This window comes from Rhipicephalus microplus, chromosome 1 (genome assembly GCF_043290135.1).
Source record: "Rhipicephalus microplus isolate Deutch F79 chromosome 1, USDA_Rmic, whole genome shotgun sequence".
Classification (NCBI taxonomy): Eukaryota; Metazoa; Arthropoda; class Arachnida; order Ixodida; family Ixodidae; genus Rhipicephalus; species Rhipicephalus microplus.
In genome coordinates, this window is record NC_134700.1 from 189199075 (window position 1) to 189219845 (window position 20771).

At 45.7% G+C, this 20771-nt stretch overlaps 2 protein-coding genes across 2 annotated transcripts in view; one reads left to right on the top strand and one right to left on the bottom strand.

Moving 5' to 3' along the window:
• Nucleotides 1–20771, top strand: part of LOC119178321 (uncharacterized) — a 237595-nt gene that overhangs the window by 117892 nt on the left and 98932 nt on the right. The window lies entirely within an intron of this gene.
• The window catches only part of LOC119178320 (4-pyridoxate dehydrogenase), a 31686-nt gene that overhangs the window by 5629 nt on the left and 5286 nt on the right, over nucleotides 1–20771 (bottom strand). Inside the window, exons 2-9 of the mRNA XM_037429508.2 lie at nucleotides 11609–11811; nucleotides 10102–10288; nucleotides 8433–8564; nucleotides 7819–7943; nucleotides 7372–7539; nucleotides 6231–6378; nucleotides 1974–2134; nucleotides 1084–1261 (exon numbers count right to left, since the gene is read on the bottom strand). Of these exons, the coding sequence (XP_037285405.2) occupies nucleotides 1084–1261; nucleotides 1974–2134; nucleotides 6231–6378; nucleotides 7372–7539; nucleotides 7819–7943; nucleotides 8433–8564; nucleotides 10102–10288; nucleotides 11609–11811 (1302 nt within the window). The remainder of the gene's footprint in view (nucleotides 1–1083; nucleotides 1262–1973; nucleotides 2135–6230; nucleotides 6379–7371; nucleotides 7540–7818; nucleotides 7944–8432; nucleotides 8565–10101; nucleotides 10289–11608; nucleotides 11812–20771) is intronic.

Here is a 20771-nt window from a genome sequence, read left to right on the forward strand (position 1 = left end):
CAAAGTGAAAGCAATCTATGTCTTTTCAAACTCGAAAAAGCCACCATCGGAGTCAACGCGATTGACGCGAAAGATCATTATGTGATGGCATCACTAGTCTATGACGCTACATAACGTGATGCCACAAGGGGACGTCATCACACGGCTTTCGTCGAAAGTGGGATGATCGCAGAGTTACTGCGAAAACACGTAAGGAGCAGAGAGATTGCAATGCGGCTGAAGCCGGAGGCAGTGGTAAACTACATTAGGTGCAGTAGGTGCATTCAATTGACTAACAGAAAGAGAATGGTTTACGCCTTCGAGTATTCTTGTGTGAAGGCGTAATGGATAATACGACTATAGCCAGGCAACCAAAGAGACGCGGTCCAGCGCCTGCTTGGCATCCTGGAACGCAAACGGCCGAAAGCGACGCCCCCACGAGTTGGACGCGAGTAGGTTGCTGCTTCAGGACGTCCGGGCACGCTATAGTGCCTGGCTTTAATTACCCAACCCCTGCACCCTTTCTGTCGGATCTTCAATAAAATTGTTTCACTCACTCATCTAGAGAAATGCATCGCATCTATTTCCTGCGTCTTTTAAATACTTACAGCGCATAGGAACACTGACAAAAGAAGAACAATGACTGCTGATAAGGCGCTTCTCTTGACCCACTTGTAAGCGATTTTGTGCTTTTAGTCGCTTAGCGTAAATGCTATTGACGCTATAGCGCACCCCAGCTTGTATGTATCCATTCACGAAAAAGTGTTCCACCCTCGCCGTAATGGAAAGAGATGTCGCTGGCTGACCCCCACACGTTTATTTGCTTTTATATACACTATAAAATGGACCGAGGAATGGCCTCTACTTTAGCTCAGTGGTGGAGCATTGGACGCGTTACTCCAATGTCGCAGGTTCGGATCCTGCCAATGGTAAGTAATCTTTTTTGTCCACTTTCCTTTCTCCACATTTACACTACAATTACTTCTAATAGTACCCCCTACACTTTGCCTGGCAGTATTTGTGTTAGCTCTTACCAATATTTGGCCAACGATGAAAAAGAGCCCATAAATTTACACTTTATTTCATAACGAAAGCGACACATACCTTGAGCGAGCGCCTTCGCATCGTAAGGGTGCTCGAACAAGTTCGGATCGATGTTCGGGTGCTCGTATGGGTTCTTGGAGCGCAGCGAAATGGAGCCCCGTGACCTCGGTCGGTTGAGAATCATGGCTGCTCGAAACCCGGGCCGATCGTCAATGGACCCAATTAAATCGTCAAAAGCCTGCAATCGAACGGCTTCATTGATGTTTGTGACAGCAAGAATAAACTTTACTCTTTAAAATGTCACTGTCAGTGGATGGACTAGTTAATGTCCGGCACTCGAATAACTTGCGTAAACATCGCTACAGAGCTACATTAAGCCGTTCACACCGCTAACATTTGTTGAGGGGACGGTAGCCGTGGAATAGGAAACTGAATCGAGTGAAATGTAACGGAACATGTCTTTGAAAAAGCGAATGCCGCTCCTGCGTGAGCTACGGGAAGGAAGTGACTCTGCAGCTGTAAAAGTAGCTATACCATAAGTGGATTCGAGAGCATAGCCTACCTTATTTCAACATGGCTTGCGTGTTTGTATAGGTTTGCGCCCCGGAGAAACGCTCACAATTCAAGGAGGTCTGAGACACAGAAAGCAAGGGGCTGGTACATTGCTGAATATATAAACAACGTATTTGGTTCTCTCTCGACATGAAGAATTGGGTAGGAGTGATATATATATATATATATATATATATATATATATATATATATATATATATATATATATATATATAATCACTACTACCGAATTCTTCAAGTCGAGAGAGGACAATTTTCGGGGCTTTCCAGCCTTTGAAGACGGCGGACTAGGCGCAGTGAGACAGTGACCATACCATATTTATACGCAGCACAAAAGGTTCTTTTGTTCTACAAACTTCTCTTGTTCTGAACATTACCTCGGGCAACAATCCTAGCTCCACGGTGAGTGCTTTGGACAACTGGCTGGCCGGCGACATGGCCATGGTCGCCACCTCGACATCCGGGACATTTGGATCCTCGGCGTACTCGGTGGGCAGAAAGTGCACAAACTCGTTGCCCACGGGTATCGATATCGTGCCTGCATGAAACGGATCAGGGTGCTCGCAACAAGATTTATGATGTTATTGGCGTTTAGTCTCTCACAACCCTGTTTTGATTTTGAGTGCGTCGTAGTGGAGGGCCCCGGAAATTCCAACGAGCGGGAGGGGTTTTTTTTTTTTTTTGCGTGTACATAATCTAAGTACACGGGGCTCAAGCATTTTTTACTTTCACCGAAAATCCGGCCATCGTTGCCGGGATTTCATTCTACAACCTTCAGATCAGCAGCATAGAAACATAACCACAAGGCCGGCGAGCGCTCTGTTAGCACGCACTGCTATAGTTCTGTTATTATAGCTGAATATTGTAGTCATATTGGATGTCTTTCTGTGTTCTTATCGCGACAGCAATCATATGTACACTCTCGGCTGGTTTTCGCCGCTCCATGGCGTCGGCGTCGCCGTCATTCACCGTATATGTAATAACATCTATATATATGAAAACGCAAGAAAGAAAAATAATCTAGGAAATTAATCTGGTACGCGGAATTGAAAGTCTGACCTCTCGTTTGCGAGGGCGAGGCGCTAGGCACTGAACCACGTGGGAGAACTTCCTTCACCATTGCAACGGCAAGCTATTTATATCTACCGCTTACAGCTGACGCTGTCGATTTTAGAGGAAATAGCGCGCTTTCAGCATTACCAGTTAGATAGCGCAAAAACCGCGCTCGTCGCCCGGTTTGTCGCGATGCGCCGACGCGCGCTTATCTTCCACGTGCACTTTGCGCCGCGTGGGGGGGGGGGGGAACTGAGGGTAGGGATGATTGTGTGCGCGCGCTTGTCCTTCGGTGGGGGAGAATCGCGCGCGCGCCTTCGCTCACTTCGCTCGCTGCACAGGGCCTGCACAGAGCACGCTTTTCATACACAGCGAAGTAGCAACTTAGACACTTGTTAGTCTGCACTCATCTGTATCTGTGATTACGCGTCTTTCTTTTTAAACATCGCGTTAAGGGTCGAGCTGTAAATGTTAGTTCGCTCTCATCCGATGTGTGGTGTTTTCGTGCGTCATTTGTGCGTGCGTCATTTGTGCACGTTATCTGCATGCTGTTCTCAGCATTACATTAGAAGTTGTTGCTATTGCATTTATTTCTTGGCGCTTGTGGCGAAACCGGGATTTTTTATTTTGAATTGATGTATTTGTTCAAACATATTCTATATATAACGAAAGTGAACTTGGTCTTTAAGCAATAAGTTATAAGTTGTTAAATGCGAAGTATTTCTTAGGGAATTTCGGCGACTTTGAGCCTGTCTGTCCGTCCGTCCGTCCGTCTACGAGTTTTAGCATTACAGGCCATCTCGATTATAGTGTCGACACCGAATTCAGTATGGCATAACACGACTGTATTAAGAACATAATTGTCTAGCCAAAACATTAAAATCATGACATGTATGTCATGAATGACATGATTTACATTTCATAGTCTTGCTGCTCTTGCAGTGGTTTCGTTCACATGACAAACTGATATGGTATGACATGACTGCATGACGAACATAAGTGACAGACCCTAACGTGGAAATCATGGTATGCATGTCATGATTTTTATGTTTGAGTAGTGATGACTACCGGCCACGCTCACGGTGCACTCGCGGTCGTTTCGCTAGCTTGACATATACCAAATTTGGTATCACGGGACGCGAATGGATGACGAGAGTAAATGACACGTTCAAACATGATAATCTTGATATGTGTCATGTAAAACATGACTACGTGCTACGCTCATAGCGTGTTTGCAGCCCTTTCGCTAGCTCCATATACACGAAATTTGGTATTACGTGACGTGAATGGACAATGAAGGCAAATGTCATGTCCAAGCATGATAATATTTATACGCATGTCATGTAAAACATGACTACATGCTACGCTCATAGCGCGCTCGCGGTCGTTTAGCTAGCTCCAAAAAAAAAACCAAATTTGGTGTCGCCTGATGTGAATAGATGACGAAGGTAAATGACACGTCCAAACATGCTAGTCATGACATACGCGTGATTTAAAACATGACCACATGCTACGCTCATAGCGTGCTCACGACCGTTTCGCTAGGTCCATGTCACGCGATACTAAATTTGGTGTCACTTGACGTGAACAGAGGCCGAAGGTAAATGACGCATGCAAACATGATAATCATGGCATGGAAGTCATGTACTGCATAATTTACGTCCAACTCGTGAGGTTGTGCCGACTTTAAAGTGAAGTATATACCTTCCTCGTTTATTCTCCGCATATCATCGATTTCCACAGTACGTGGGATCTGCCTTTTTTTATCTTTTTATCACGATAGTGTTTTATCCCGTGGTCTACCATGGCTCCGCTGACGTATTTTTCTCACGGATATGACACTGTAAAAACTTATTTAATAGATTGCGAAGAAAAAAAAATACTTGAAGGAAACGATCTGTTGTGAAGCGTTGAACCAGTGACTTCTTCAACCACAGCACGCGGCGCTAACCTCAACACCACGGAGCGTGTCTTCAAGGTTGCTAGCGGCAAGCCATTTGTATACACCATATACCGTTTGGTGGTCCTCCGAGCTTCGTATTCTCAGTGCATTTTTGTCGTCGGTAGGGCGCGAAGGTCTCACATTCGGCGCGCTCTCAAGATCGTCGCCTCTAGCGTTTCGATCAGCGCCGTCTCCACATAGCGTGGTCTCTGCTGTTTCCACACTTATCAGACATAATTAAGGAGAGTACGAAGGTCACTTGCTCGCTGCCGCGTCTACGAAAGGAGCACGCTGCTAACACACGATGGAGTATGAATTGTGACAGTTGCTCGCGCTTGTCGTGCGTATACTTGGGCGTTCGTTCCGCGATTCTTTCTTTCTGTTTGAATAGCGCTGCTTTATGTGTCGAGCGGAGACAGTTGCTAGTCCGCATGCGTCTTGTGTATGCTAATTTTGTGCGTGCTTTCTACTTAAGGTGTGCGCTGCAAATTTAGAGCTGGTTGTCGTTCTTCGCGTGATTTTGCAATTTGTTGCTCTAGCATACAAGGGCATATTCGTCGCCCTTGTGGTAAAACGATACACAAAAAACGCTCAACTACTTCTGCGAAGGCACGCTTCACTTTCGTGTTATTGCGATTCCTAGAAAAAGGATCAACCACATTTCTTTTTTTATCTTGAACTCTGAAGGTAGCATTGCTCGGTAATTGATAGAGGCGTGTCTGTTAAGGTGTAGTTGCATGATAACACAACATCAGATGGTCGAAATTTCCGTAGCCCATGCACGAAGAAGTTTATCATAGCCACATCGTGGTTTTGTGACGTAAGACCCAAGCAAATGTTATTAGAACCACTTAGGAGCCAATCATCTCCGCTGAATTATGTTTTTGCACAGATGTTGTACAAACCACATTAGGTGAGGACTTCGTGCGTGTGTAGCGCCATATTTTGCAGATTTTCTCAAAACTCGGGTGGCTTTGAAGTACCCTGTACTAAATATAGAAAACCTCTAATAATAAGCGTGTACCCCAATTCCAACTCTATAAAGTTAGCCTGTCCTTAAGGTAATACGTTACAACGAGTGAACTATGAAGTCCGCTCAGTACATTACTGGTTCTCCAGATTATGACGTGGCCTGGGGCGATTAAGCAGCTGCTTTAGCGTATCTAGCTCATTCAATGCCCTCATGAAATTCCAATTTCATTACATTTCTTCGATTCTCAGAATCGTGGAAGGCGCACAGTGGCACAACGATCAAGAAATGACTTTGTACATGAAATGCGAGTTTTATATAGTAGTAATGGCATTATCAACTTTAAGTTCGTTCACATAGTTCCATTTGAAAACTTTGTATAAGGACGTCGGATACGAGAGCAATGAGACTTTCAGGCACACTGTACAGGGGAAATAGCTGTACAGGGGCGTCAAAGTATCTGCTTCAAGAATTTATAAATTTAAAGAACGAAGTGAACCAGACGCATACCTGACGGCATTATGGCAAGTAGAAACGCTTAGCTGTTCATTATCAAACCTGTGTCTATGTGTACTTGCAACTCAGTTACAGTCACATGTGTTCTATTCTGCGCATATTAAATACGAGCATCTTTAAATACGCCTCATACTTTCATCTTCGTCTCCTTACCTGTCCCGTTGCTGGCGTACTGCTGTATGTCGGCGAGACTAAAAGGTGGTATGCCCACTTCCACGTCGGTGCTAACGGGAACTCCCATGAGGATCGCCGGATGGTCTTGAAGGTTGCGGCCCACTGGCAGATCGGCAACCACCGGTATCTGCGCATAGTCGAGATGTTATGTAGGTGGTGTAACTTATTGATAAGACGCAGTAAGTTCTTCCAGTTATTGTGCAACGGATTAATGACGAAGACGATCACGACAGGAGTAACAGAGATATAAAAGCACGCACCACCTCGGTTCTACGCCGAAGAATTATGGTTCGTTGCTTCTTGTTTAGTTCGACTGACTTTAGCACTGTCAACTCTTAATTACACAAGGAACCAAAGAGCGTACGCGTGCGCCTACTATAGTGAAATGTCACATGGTGTACGATGGTTGGTGGTGGACGGTCGTCCCTCTATTTAAATTGGCATCTACGAATTACTAGGATCAGTGGCCTACTAACCTGGTGAGGTGCTGCGTAATTTGAGCTGCCTCTCAGCATGCGGGATTGTGGAGAACAAAGGTATAACCATACCATTCAAGCTGTTTCTCCTTGGGGTGTGTGGGTGGTATTCGGCGTCCCCATCGAACTGCCATTCATTTCGGTTCATGCTGTCGCGATTTACCTCGTGCTCTCAGCATATGGTTCGCTCGGATTGCGACGGAAAATTTTTGTGTTCAGATTTTTTAAGGAAGCAGTTATGAATGGTGGGGGTGTAAATTGGCCTCATCTGTCTCCTCAGTTCCTTTCCTAATGAAATGCAGGAACTATGATGAGCGGGAAAAGGTGGCGCGTGTCAACTACTTTAGACTACATGAAATGTATGAACATGTCAGGACAAATCGCAGTACAAGTTTATCTGTTTAGAGTCTCAATAATTAGTGAAAAGTGTCCCAGCTGCAAATTTTAATTCGAGCCGAGTGATCGACTCGTGCTCCTCTAACAGTATCACCGGCGCCAATATCGAGTAACTCGCTGAGGAAGAGTATTTAAGTCAGCGCTTATAAGCTGATCTTTCGCCGTGTCATCGAAGAGATCTGCGCATGTAGCAGCTCATGAATACGTCGCGAGCTATCAAAAAGTAGCGACGTACGGTTCACGCATACCTGTAGCCGTTCCAGGTCATCTCTGGGCCCAACTCCGGAAAGCAGCAAGAGCTGCGCAGATCCCACGGTTCCCGCGGAGAGGATCACTTCTCGCCTCGCATTCACCTTAGCCGGCCGACCGAGTCTGGTGAAGGTCACGCCCACTGCACGCTTACCGTCGAAGTTTACCTGCAGTCCGAAATAGACAGCAGTTAAACGGCTGATAAAGTGCACGAGTATACCTGATGCGTTAATAAAGATGTCTGAGGAAGGGTTGTGAGAATGCTATACATCGTGCTGAGAAGAACTAGCAACTCGGTCATTAGGCGACTTATTTTAGTCGCGAAACAGCAGAAATGTATCGAAAATTTTTACGTCGAAATGTTAATCGACAAAGTGCGTGACAACGCTGTGATCGATTAGCAATGCCTTTAGTTCGACAAAAAATGTGGCAATTCCGTTGCTTACCTTGATGACGTGGCTGAGTAGCGCCACGTGCAGGTTTTTCCGTTCACGGATGACCGGCTGAATGAATGCCTTGCTGGCGCTGAAGCGCTTGCCGTTCGCCACGTTCGTCTGTAGTCGGGAGCAACCTACAGAGTTGAGTGGAATGAAGTGAAGTGGACAGCTGCAAGTCTGCTAAAGGTCTCTTAAGAACAGCTCTAGGCTCTCGAATTTTCCACAAATGAGAAAAACCTACGCAGTATACCTTTATATAACTCTTGTATTCAGCAATCCTGTATGATTTCAGGAGAACAAGTGGTCGTTGCAGCGTGGAATGGCGAGACAATGCAGAAAGCATTACGCGCACGTTTTACGCAGGCGAAATTTATACATGGAACGCTGTAATTTGCAATGCGGATATTAGATACATGCAACCGTTCGAGTTGATTGACAGCCTAGAGATCTCTATAAAAGAACCTATATACGTATATACTCGTATAATACAACAGGACGTCAACGCGAAGAGGCAGGCGAATGTGTTTTTTTTCTTCTCCTTCATTACTGTTACAGAATTGCGAATACGGGATCGAGATAACGCCATAGACTGCCAAGTCCAAGTATTGCAACACACGCTTCACCTGACTGGGTAGGACCGTTGAAATCCACGTGAGCGTAGCCGGCTTGCTGACACGCCTCCATAAGAATGTGAGCGAGAGGCGTGGTGGTGTTGGCGTAGTCCACCGGTATCTCTCCTCCAACTCCATGGCACTCTTCCAGCGCGTGCGTGCATGGAAACGAGGAGACAGAGGCACGCGATGTGGCACAGAACGACACAACCTGTGCAGGCAGTAGGCGGCGTTGAGGTTTAACTAATGCATACGGTCGTCGTCACGCATAAATATACCAGTCCCGAAGAGTGGTGAAACGCGTCGTTTCGTGCGGACGCTCGATTTTGGAACACGGTTACCACCGGGAAATGCAAATCATTTATTAGCAAACTGCAGTCACATCGAGCGTTTGTACCTAGATACCTCGGTGTGCTCTCGTGGTCACCTGCTTAATTTGCAGTAGGCCAAAATTGGCGTGGGAAGGTATACTGTACAGAGGGCTGTGGAATGCGGGTATGCTCCTCACATGACGGACAATCATACCTACCAAATGATAGTGAGAACAGACATTGGTAATTTAAATGCGAGAGCGTAATCAACATCGATAGTGTTGAACCCACGAATTCAAAGAATAAAAAAATTGGGATCCCAGCCGCAATCGCACCCAAGCATTCTGCGTGACAATGAAGCAATTACCACAGAGCCATCGCCAGGTCTCGCAATTGCTCATGAAGACGACCCTAGGCAAACCTAATGTTGCTAAAAGGTCAATTGTGGTTGCAGTGCTGCCTATTTAATTATATAAGCAATACGTAAGAACTCCTATGGTGCGGGCGTCACGTTGGGTTAACTTCAATTACAGTTAAGCGTCATCGACTAAAGCTCGTCTGTGCAGCACTATCCATGGCTACATTCGCCATGGTGGCCTAGTAGTTATAGTGCTCGAATGCTGACCGAAAAGGACGCGGGATCGAATTCCGGCCTCATTTTCGATGGAGACGAAATAGCCCGAGGCCCGCGCACTCGCATTTAGGTGCACGTTAAACAAGCACAGGTGGCCGAATTTTTCGGAGCCCTTCACTACGGCGTCTGTCGTAGCCACATCGTACTTTTGAGACGTTAAATCTAGGATTTCAGACAGATTTAGTTGGGCATCCGCAGCAGCTCTATACGGACGCAGTGTCCCAGCCATTTCCTATGGTTCCCTGCGTACGCAGAGCTGTTTGCAGAGTTCAACTAAATCTGTCTATCGATAAGACGCAGGGCTACCACCCTAATAAACACAAACGCTATATCTCACCAGGTTTGGTGTTGGTAATACCCATATGTGATCATCGGTACGCAACTGTAAGTAACTAGTTATATAAAACTTATGCAACGGTTCAACAGAAAGAAGCTTAGACAGACATGCAAGGACAAACATCTGTGCTTGCTTTGTCCAAGCTTCTTTCTTCGTGTATCGTCTCATCGCGCAGTTCGAATACAACGAACGTTTACCAGCTCGCCCAACTTCGCCCTCTACTCGTCCAACATATGTCTGTGCGTACAACGTGGGCGCACATTTTTAGAATAACTTCGTAACGTTTCCTTCAATACAATATTACACCACAATCACCTTCCCTATGCGCACGTGGAATCTGCCGAGTATTTATTACAAAAATAAGAAAGCGTAGACCTAATGTTTCTTCAAGGTACTCACCGTCCAATGGGCCGACACGGTAGTCCTCGATGTCCTTGAAATGGGACAGCACGTCTTCGTATGACCACCCTTCGACTCCGTACTGTTTGGCCCAGCGGTCGTAGTCCCCCGGGTTTCCTCTCGTGTACATCATGAAGTTGAGCACGCTGCTTCCTCCGAGCACCTTGCCGCGGTTATGCGCCAACCTCTGCGTGCGTATCAACAAAATAAAAAAATGTACAGAAAGCTCATTTCATGGCCAGAGCATTATGAAGAATGCAGACTGGTTAGTTTTTTTTTTAGGGTCGTACTGTGCTCTTGTAAAGATTAAACGCCGCAAGCTGGCAGGTTAAATGCAGAAGGGAAAGGTATGTGAGAAGATCGACATATTTAGGCGAGGTTATCCGGGACGTCAGGCAGTTTCCTTTAAATGCCAAAGTGCAGCCGTGGGCACGTCTGCGTTTTTGTTCTGAAAAGCAAAACCTTGAGGCAGTATTGGGCTCTGACATAGCCTTACAACTAGGCCGTGCATGCTCTTGAGACACCACTTCAGAGCCCGAAGCTGCCTCAAGGTTAGGCCTCGCAGAGCAAAAACCGGCTGCTCGCATGCTCTACACGGAGTGGCCGTGGCTGTATGTTGGCTGCGCCGAGGTAAATTACCTGAATCATGCAAGCAAAACAGCATGCACCGATTTTTCCCCGGCTATTTGCACGCTGATAGAAATATGCGGCTTTTAAAGAGTCTACAAATTTCACAGCGTGCAAGAATTAATTATTTTCATATGGCTTACAAGTTACTTGCTAAAATATGTGCAGGAACCTGCCTGCGTCTGCTCCCCAACGTATTTCGTTCCGTGAAGTAATGTTCAGTTCTCACTTTTTATTTTCTGACTTGTTTACTTGTACGAACTAATTCAGGTCCATATAGAATTATCTAAATGATGCGAATTGCGGGATCACTTAAATTACGGTGGTCAAGAATATCATTCGAACCCGTATTATACAATGTTATTTATACATACACGCCATAGCCTTAATACAATGCTTTTGTTTTTTTCCTCTGGAGTTTCAAAGTTTTGTGTTCACGGTATAGGGAACCAGCCCGGAAGTTTTCGCGGTCGCCATGATGGTGAAATCGTGCATATCTCAGCCGCTGTCGCTGACGTAATCCGTTTTGCAGAGCTTTTCTCTGTTTTCCAGCGCTTTCCTTTGACAGTGGCTTAAGATGAAGTGATATGAAGAGATAATAAAATGAACCACAGGGCAGTATTACGGGCGCAAGGGCCACTCGATCTGTTCCTGTCAAAACGGAGCTAGTGTGCCGACACTGCGGCTGGTCGTCTGCGCGAGCTGCTCAGTTATGTCGTGACTCCCCGCCAGGGGCCTTTTGTTTTGGCGCGCTTTACCCATAAGCGAGAACGGTCTGCCAGTCGCGCTGACGATATACGTGAACGAACGTGAACGCGGTAGCCTTACGAACGTCGGCTAAGAAACTTACGCTTTTGTCTATATACGGACGTGCACTTGCCTGGTTCCGGAAGGAGAAGGCAGCGTGCTTCTGCGGCACGCTCCAGTAGTCCCAGTCGTCACGACCTCGAATGTTGAACGGTGCCACGGCCGGGATTTGTCGAGATGCTTCCTCGAGTGCTCCGGCTTCCAGTAGGAGCACAGTGACGCGAGGATCCGCAGACAACCTGTTGGCTATCACGCATCCTGCCGAACCACCACCGACTGCGTAGAAAACGGGCGCGTTCAAATGCGAATGAACGGGTCGGGAGGACTGGCGCAGCCCGTATTTCAAAACTGACATTAAAATTGCTGCAGAAGCAATTAAAAATGTTGCGACGTATTTAACGTCTGAATCCGAACCTTCACTGGCGCTCTGTGCGTCTAATTCTTAATATTGTCATGCGTTCTTTCTTTCTTCCCCTTTCTTTCACTTGCATTGCATGTTCACTCCTGTCTGTTTCCTTGTTCCTCTCCGGGATCAGGACCATCAAGCACGTGATTGAGACACCCAATTATGGGTCATAATATGTGTTATGTGTGTTAATTTTCATGCATTCACAAATAAGCTGGTGAAACTTTGCCGCGTTTGGTGGGGCGCTTACCTTCTCATCGAAAAATTTTTTATAAACATGCGAGCGGCCTGAGAGTCAGGCGCACTCGCGAACCGTGCACTGATCTGCGATATTTGATGCCCAGGACTAGGCTACCTCAGGGCAAAGCGTGAGGGGGCGCGACAAATGATAACAGCGCGTGCCACCGTGTCGAAGGTTTTCGGTTTTCGCAGATCTGGCGAGCAGCCAAGCTGGGAAGCTGTGGAAGCTGCGAAGTGGTCGCTGCTCGAGCACCGGCGGAAATCAACAGCTCGAGCAAACGCGTGTGACGAGGTGGCTGTGCGAGTTTCACGATGGTGCACTTAACTTGATAGATATTTTTTCGCTCTTTTTCCTTTCTCCTTCCGCACTCCTTTTAAAGTTTTCTAAACCTAACGTACACTTAGCCTTTTCTCTTTGCCCGACATGACCCTGCCCGTCGATCTCCCGCTTCAAAGCGAAGGGGCAGCAGACATCATCATTTATTTATTTATTTATTTATTTATTTATTTAAATACTCTCAATGCCATTTGCGGCGTTACAGAGAGGAGTGGTTACAAGTTAGAGATGGCAGTCTTGAATGATGCATGATCAGGGTTGCTGGCGATGGAGGCAGGAAGGTGGTTCCATTCGGATGAAGTCTTCGGCACGTAGGAGTGGAAGTATATGTTGGTATGGCAGAGTGGCACATGGACTTTGAAGTTATGGTCGATGCGAGATGAAACGTAAGAAGGTGACGAGAACAATGTGCCCTTTATTTCAGGATTCATAAAAAAAATTTTGTGAAAGAGACAGAGTCGGGCCTGTTTCCTCCTGTTAGAAAGGGTAGGAAGGTCTAGAGAATTTTTAATTGATGAGATGCTAGCGGTACGGGAGTAATTAGCGACAATGAAGCGAGCTGAGCGATTTTGGATGGCTTCCAGTGCATTAACAAGTGAACAAGAATGAGGATCCCAGATTGATGAGGCGTATTCGAGTTTAGATCTGACTAGTGTTTTATAAAGAAGAAGTTTTAATGAAACAGGTGCTAATGAAAAGTTACGGCGCAAGAAGCCGAGAGTGCGGTTAGCATTGTTAATCACATAACTGACATGATTATTCCATGTTAAATTGTTATCTATGTGAACACCAAGATATTTGTAAGTATTGACAGACGACAACAGAAAATTAGAAATTGAATAAACAGGGCTAGTGCAGTCAGTACTTCCTCGAGAGATCCTCATTATTTTGCACTTGCCAATATTTAGTTTCATTGACCAGAGTGAGCACCAAGATGTAATGTTGTCAAGATCAGATTGAAGTAGTGATGAATCATGAGAGTTAGATATTATGCGGTAGATGACACAATCGTCGGCAAATAGCCTGATTGTTGATGTAATGCTGGATGGAAGGTCATTAATATAAATTAGAAAGAGTAAGGGTCCAAGGACAGAACCTTGCGGCACACCAGAGATTACTGAACAATTGCGTGAGTCATGATCGTTAGCTGTTACATGTTGGGTTCTGTTAGATAAGAAGCATTCGATCCATCGTAATGTGTTTGAGTCAATATTTAGCATGCTTAGTTTTAGTAGGAGTAAACGGTGAGAAACGGTGTCAAAAGCTTTTTGAAAATCAAGGAAAATGCAATCGATAATGGAGCCAGTGTCAGAAGCTGAAAATAAGTCGTTGGTGAAGAGAAGTAGTTGGGTTTCACATGAGTAGTGTTTCCTAAAACCATGCTGACTGTTGTGAAAGAAGTTATTTTCTTCGAGAAATATAATTAAGTTAGAATAGATTATGTGTTCGAGAAGCTTACATGGAATACTAGTCAAAGTGATGGGCCTGTAGTTAGAAGGATTAGATGAGTCACCTGGTTTAGGCACAGGAACCACCTTCCCCGCCTTCCAGTCACTGGGCAATGAGGCATTTTGTAATGACTGTGAAAAGAGCTGTGAAAAAATGACTGAACAATAAGTGGCAGTCTGTTTGAGAAATTGGGGAGCGATTCCATCTATGCCAGGTGCCGAGGCTTTCATTTTTAATATGAGGTGAAATAGCCCCAATTGATCAATGATGATTGGTTCCATTCGGGGATATCCAGGATCGGCTTGAATTGGTAAATGATTGGAGTTGTCAACGGAAAATGATTTTTTAAATACGTCTTGCAAAGCCTCGCAGCACCTGTCACTTGCAATCGCCAAACCAAGTTCGTCACAAAGATCAATGTTCTTATTTTTTGGACCATTTACTAGACACCAAAACTTACGAGGGTTAGACTGTAGAAGAGAGGGAAGGGTATCGCTGAAGAAACTATGTTTAGCTACTGCATAAGCTTTTTTGTATTCTAATGTTGCGTTGTGATAAGCCGCCCATCTCTCCGTGGTGTCAGATGATGAAGCGCTGCGGTAAAGTCGTTTTTTTTTATTACGTAAGCGAAGAAGTGCTGATGTGAACCACGGAGAGCGGAACGCCGTTCGAACAGTTCGTAAAGGAACATAACAATCTATAAGTGAATTAAACTTATTTTTGAACGATACCCAGTTCTCCTCTACAGTGTTATCAGCGGCACATGCAATGTATTTTTCAGTGAAAACTTCCAACTCAGTACATATAGATGCATAATCAGCTTTCGCATAATCTTTTATAACTTTAGTTGCGTGCATAGGACGCTGTGGTTGCATTGCGCAGGTGAAGTGTACAATGCGATGATCACTAAGCCCGGGTAGGTAGTGAATCGATGAAATGACCGAAGGATTAGTTGTGAAAACCAAATCAAGTATATTTGAAGAAAATGCTGTGATGCGCGTGGGTTCATGGATTACTTGGGTTAAATTAAAATCATTGCATATGTTTAAAAAGCAATTACCTTCCGCTGAAAGACAGCTAGCCGTTCCATCCCCACTGCCCCAAGTAACTTCTGGGAAATTAAAATCGCCCATGACAAATATATGAGAATTTGGGTACCTGACAGAAACTGCGTGCAAACAGTCATGGAAGTTTTCGCAAAAGTCTGAGGGGCAGCGAGGCGGTCGGTAGCAAACGCACAAAATCACGTCCTGATACGCAAATCGAACGCACGCGCATACGATTTCTAGTGGCGAACTTATGGGAACAATATGAGAGGAAAATCTATCTGATATCGCGATAAGAACACCGCCCCCTGTTCTTGTTATTCGATCTGATCTGTAAAAATTGTAGGTGTTTTTGCAGTGTAAAACCTCAGTGTTGCGAATTTTACTTGACAACCAAGTTTCTGTTAACACTACTATGTCCGCAGAACAGTCATCAATTATAGAAGATAACTCGTCACGTTTACTTAGCACACTTCTAATATTTGTAAACAAGACTGAAACTGGTTCAGGTGTTGTGGCACGTTTAGTAGGTTGGGATTGCTAGGAAGAGGGAAGAACACTGCTAGGAATATTGGTACTTGAAGGGGAAAGTGAAGAAGTAAATTCACGGGTAAGTTCACAAACGCTGTCGGTTTGACTGCAGTAAACGAAGCATTTTTTGTTAATGAATAACTTGTTGTAACGCACTGCAAACTGTTGACCAGTCGACTTTCCGTACTCGTACAATTTTTTACGCGTGTTCCTAGTTTCTTTGCAAAAATCTTCACTTAAGCTGACACCGATACCTTTTAATTTGGCCTTATTTGCCATAATGCTTTCCTTAACCTTAAAATTAGAAAGCTTTACAATTACAGGACGGCACTTCTTATTTGCGTATGAACCAAGCCTATGCGCACGTGAAATGGCATCGGTCGGCAGTTGGAGACCTAGAGTGGACATAATCTCGCGAACCTTATCTTCGGACTGCGACCATGTTTCGGCTGCAGCATCAGGTATTCCGAAGAATAGAAGGTTTTCTCGCCGTGACCTATCCTCGAAATCATCTAGGCGTGAACGTAATTCAGCGTTCGCCCCACGAACAGTATCACTTATAGTTTGCTGCAGGTTACTTGGAGGCATTTTGTCGAAGGAATTTACACGAGCTTCTACAGCAACCAATCTTGAGTTAATATCTGACACAGTTTGCTCCAAAATCGCCTGACTGGACTTCAATTCATCAAGAACTGTTTTTAATTCTTTATGGCGTGCGTCAACGTGCGCATTAATTGCCTTCACGACTTCAGCCAGCTCATCAGGAAGACTAGAAGAATTATTGGGACCTGGATTGGATTCGACGTCACCACTCAAAAGCAATAGTTTCACAACATGAACACATTCGCAAATACATAAAAAAAGTACACTTGGGCATGGTACAAGCAGCAGACACAGGTTGTTTGACTTTTTAGAGTGGCATGAGTGAAATTTACCAACCTGGAGTAGAAGAAAAAACGGGTTCTTAGTCGACTGCATAGCTGCTGCTCGACCATGCCCACTGAAGTCGCGCGGGGGATGACGGCTGCTTATAAACTTGTGGCTGGGTGATGACGATGCTGATGAGCATTCGGAGATTATCGGAGTGACAACAGGCAGGCTTGTTGTGCTATCAAACACGGGGCACTGCCAAGCATGATTCCAAGCCGAAGAAGAAGACTGCAGAAGCGTTGGCGGTCCGCCCTGAACAACATGCACCCGTGACGCGAGGCACCACGAAGAGAACCTCGCCGTGTCGTTCCAGTTGGAAGCGCCCTTCGAAGGTAGGTGAAAGCCGTCCGTTAGAGCTTCTTTGCAGGGGGCGGAAGCCAGCATCGTCAGCAACTGGAGTAGAAGAAAAAACGGGTTCTTAGTCGACTGCATAGCTGCTGCTCGACCATGCCCACTGAAGTCGCGCGGGGGATGACGGCTGCTTATAAACTTGTGGCTGGGTGATGACGATGCTGATGAGCATTCGGAGATTATCGGAGTGACAACAGGCAGGCTTGTTGTGCTATCAAACACGGGGCACTGCCAAGCATGATTCCAAGCCGAAGAAGAAGACTGCAGAAGCGTTGGCGCTTCATTACCATTGTAACGTAACAAGCAGCTAGCTGTGCGAGCGTCCGCAATGCGTTCTGGGGACCAATATTGTTCCGTTGTGAGCTGCTTGGAAAAATTTAGGCATTTTAGCTGTCTTTTCACTGGCTCTGAAACTGAACGATCTGGATCTGGAACTAAGCTGGGAGACGACCGCTTCGCTGCATGCTGCAAATGAAGTCATACGCGCCACGACAAAATGGCAGTCGCCGGCGGTGGCCGGGCGTAGTTTACAGCTGGTGGTTTCTAGGACCTGTTTTACACTGAAATATCCGTTTCCGGCCCACTTACATCATTCTTTTAGGTACAATGGACCTTCTACTGGTAGTTTTTCCTAAAAAAAAAAAAAACTAAAATTTGGGTGACCGTGCCATGGCCTTTTTACCAGCTATGTTTTTGTTGCTGCAAACAATAGTGGCCATACGTTTGTATACAGGCAGCAATAAGTTATGACTACGAGAAATGACGAGCCACATCTATAAAGGATCGTAATTTCCGGATCAGAAACCTCTGATCCCCGAGATGGGCACGATACAGAGAGCATCAGTTGTTGAAAAAAGACACACACAAACACGCCATGTGACCAGCGCACCTTGGGAAGCCGCATTTTTTCCCCCTCTAGCGCTCGCGGACGCCGTGTTTTTATTTTTTTGTTTTGCAGTCACACCTACAATGCCACCTACACTAAAACATCGCTTGGAAAATTTGTTTAACGAGCAGCATATGCTATGAAGCTATTCAATCTGAGCATTCATGCGCGGGTGACGTTTAGAGGTAGATGCAAACGAAATTTAACTATGTCTCAAGCCATGTTATGAATATGAAGGACGTCGTGGCGAAGGGATACAGGTATTTCAACCACCTGTGGTTGTTAGGTTCACCTAGATATATGTGAGTACGGGCGTCTAGCATTTCTCCTCCCTTGCAATGCAGCCGCCGTGACCGGGGTGCGATCCCGTGACCTGCGGATCAGCATTCTATAGCAGTAACCCTTAGACTGCTGTAACCGGTAGCAAATGGAAGTGTTCTACAATGTTTTTAATAATATTATCTGGGGTTTCACATCTCTAAACCACACTGTAAGCAAAAACTATCCGAGTTTGGGGTTTTTCCGGCTCATGACCTCTGAAAACTCCCTCGCGTTTAAAATTACTACCTCGCGTAGGAGTAAAAGATGGTACATGACATAGTTTTACCACCACCTCTCAGGCAAGTAGTAAAAGGATGTCAAAATCCAGTTTTACCACTTAGGGAGTTTTCTATCACGTGATTTTTAACCTGCGTTTCAGAGTTTATTACCACGTGACTGCAAGGTGCAGCTGCTTCGGCGGCTTTTTGCCCCATACCCCCCTTGTGACGCTCTCAGTGAACACTGAAGGTACGCGAAGCCCACAGATGTTTTTTTTTTTTTTGCATCGCCGTGCCTCTGGACTGACTTCGAGTCAGCGCACTTTTACTGGAACTGGGGGCTGCATAAGCACAACAAGCGAGAACAGCATTCTTTGAAAGAAAAAAAAAAGAAAAAGACGGAGGGGGGGGGGGCCTCTCAAAAGAGAAAAAAAAAGAAAGAAAACCTGCTGTGGAAAGTTGTCCTGCATATTTTCGCAAATTGTTGCTTTTGCTCGGCGGTGGCTTTGGAGACAGACAGTGCAAGGAGCTCGGTATCTGTGTGTCTGGTTGGGCTGATGGATCTCACGCGTTTCCTACATCATCGAGCGACCGTGCTCTTCCGAGCGCCTCCGAACCTGCACGTCGCGGATATCTCCAGTTCGCGGATATCTCCAGATCTGCCAGTGGTAACAAAATCAGTCTGGTGTCGTCGTCCGTGCTTGCCTGCTGGAGCAGCGATAAGCAAAATGCTTCACTCTGTCGTCAGCACCGAGCCGCGGCCACCAGTGACCAGTGGGAGTGTCTCGCCGGGGCAGGTGAAAGAAGCATCGCATATATTTTGTTCCACAGTAGGCGATGTCTGCACGAGTAAAGTGCTGCCCGAATTGCCCACCTCATGCGCCAACAGTTCTCAAACATGTAGCACGAAGCCGATAAGAGGCAGACGGAACCAACAAGCGGCTGCCGGTGAGCACGAAGAAACCCCGGACCTGCCCGGATGGTGGTCTTTCGTTGGAAGTATGCATACACCGCCCCGTCTCCGCAAGATAGCGGTCACGCGTTCATTTGTGTCTGAAATGACGACGAAATTCGCACAGGATATGTGTTCTGTGATTGCCAGCTGTGTTTCATCGGATAGCCGTGCTCCTCGAAAGGCCTAGAACGCCGTCGGTAAGAAGCTTGTGTGCAGGCGTGCACCGCTCCTCTACGCCCGTTGTGATGAATACGTGCTGCTACTGTGTTTGTGCACCGTCGCTCAATGAAAACCATTGTGCTACCATGGTTTGTGCGTACTTAGGTATATTTTATGGACTTGTGCATCAGCAGTGCTAACACGCGTGGGGCAAAGAGCCCGGTGTGCCAAGCAATTATTGGATAATCAAAAAGGTGAGATCGTGTAGATTTATAATAAAAGGTCGGTGTGACATTTAGTGCCCCGCAGCCCACCTGAAGCTTACGCTTGCACCTTCAAGCGTTGTTGTTAATCGATGGAAAAAAAGAGCTCTCCTACCGGTACTACTTGGCCGGTCAAAAAGTCGTGCCTATATATATACCGGATATTCGAAGTGTAGTTGAGCAACGCGTGCAGTCTGTTCTAGTGGTGTATTATTCTGCATTTGTTGTGTGTGCGTGTTTGTCTGTATGTGAATCTATGTGTCACCAATTCTGCCGTTCAATAAATTCAATCAGTTCTGCTATTCAATAAATTTGTCGTCTCTGGCCGAATGCACCCGTCAATTTTTATTTTTTACCACCAGAAATAACTCCCAGTAATCACCTCAAAAACCTTGTGAAGGTAGTAAAAATTTACTCTCTCTATACTCGCTGAAAACCTCACTGGGGTAAATATTTACTACTCTCCCAACGTTCAAAAACTCAGTTAGCACGAGAGTAAATTTTTACCTCGGTAGTAGGTGGTAAAAAAAACCCAGGAAAGGTAGTGCGCTAGAGGACAAATGGTTTACCCAGTTTTTGAGGTTATTTCAGGTCATTTTTGTTTAGTGTGCACGATAGGATAATGAGAGATGCCGTAGTGAATAGTTCCAGTAATGTTTACCATCTGGTGTTCATTAAACGTGCTCTTGCATCTCACAGTAGACGGGCTTCTAGCATTTCGCCTTAATTGAAATGAGACCGCCCCGTCTGGGATCTAACGTGCGACCTTCGGGTAAGCAGGCGAGCACCGTTATCACTGTTCCACCGAGGCGGACCAGACATCTTTTACTTAAGTAATTAGCTTTACTGGAAATTCCGTGCAGGTTATTTACGGTCGTGCAGGCGTGCTGCTCTTTGCTTTCTAGCGGAGTTACAGCTCGCATTCTACAGAAGAACTGCTGATGTCGTGAGCTGATAGGGACCTGTTTGGTTACCTATGTGAGGAGCGAAACTAGTGTATAGCATGTGAGCGACAGTTTCCTTCCTTCAGAAACAACAAGGAAGATGGTTCGACTGCTTGCTCAGTGAATGCAAGTCTGTCACGTTACCAACCAGTAATAATGGATCAGCCTAGTCTCATACATATGTGCATCTCACTTGACTT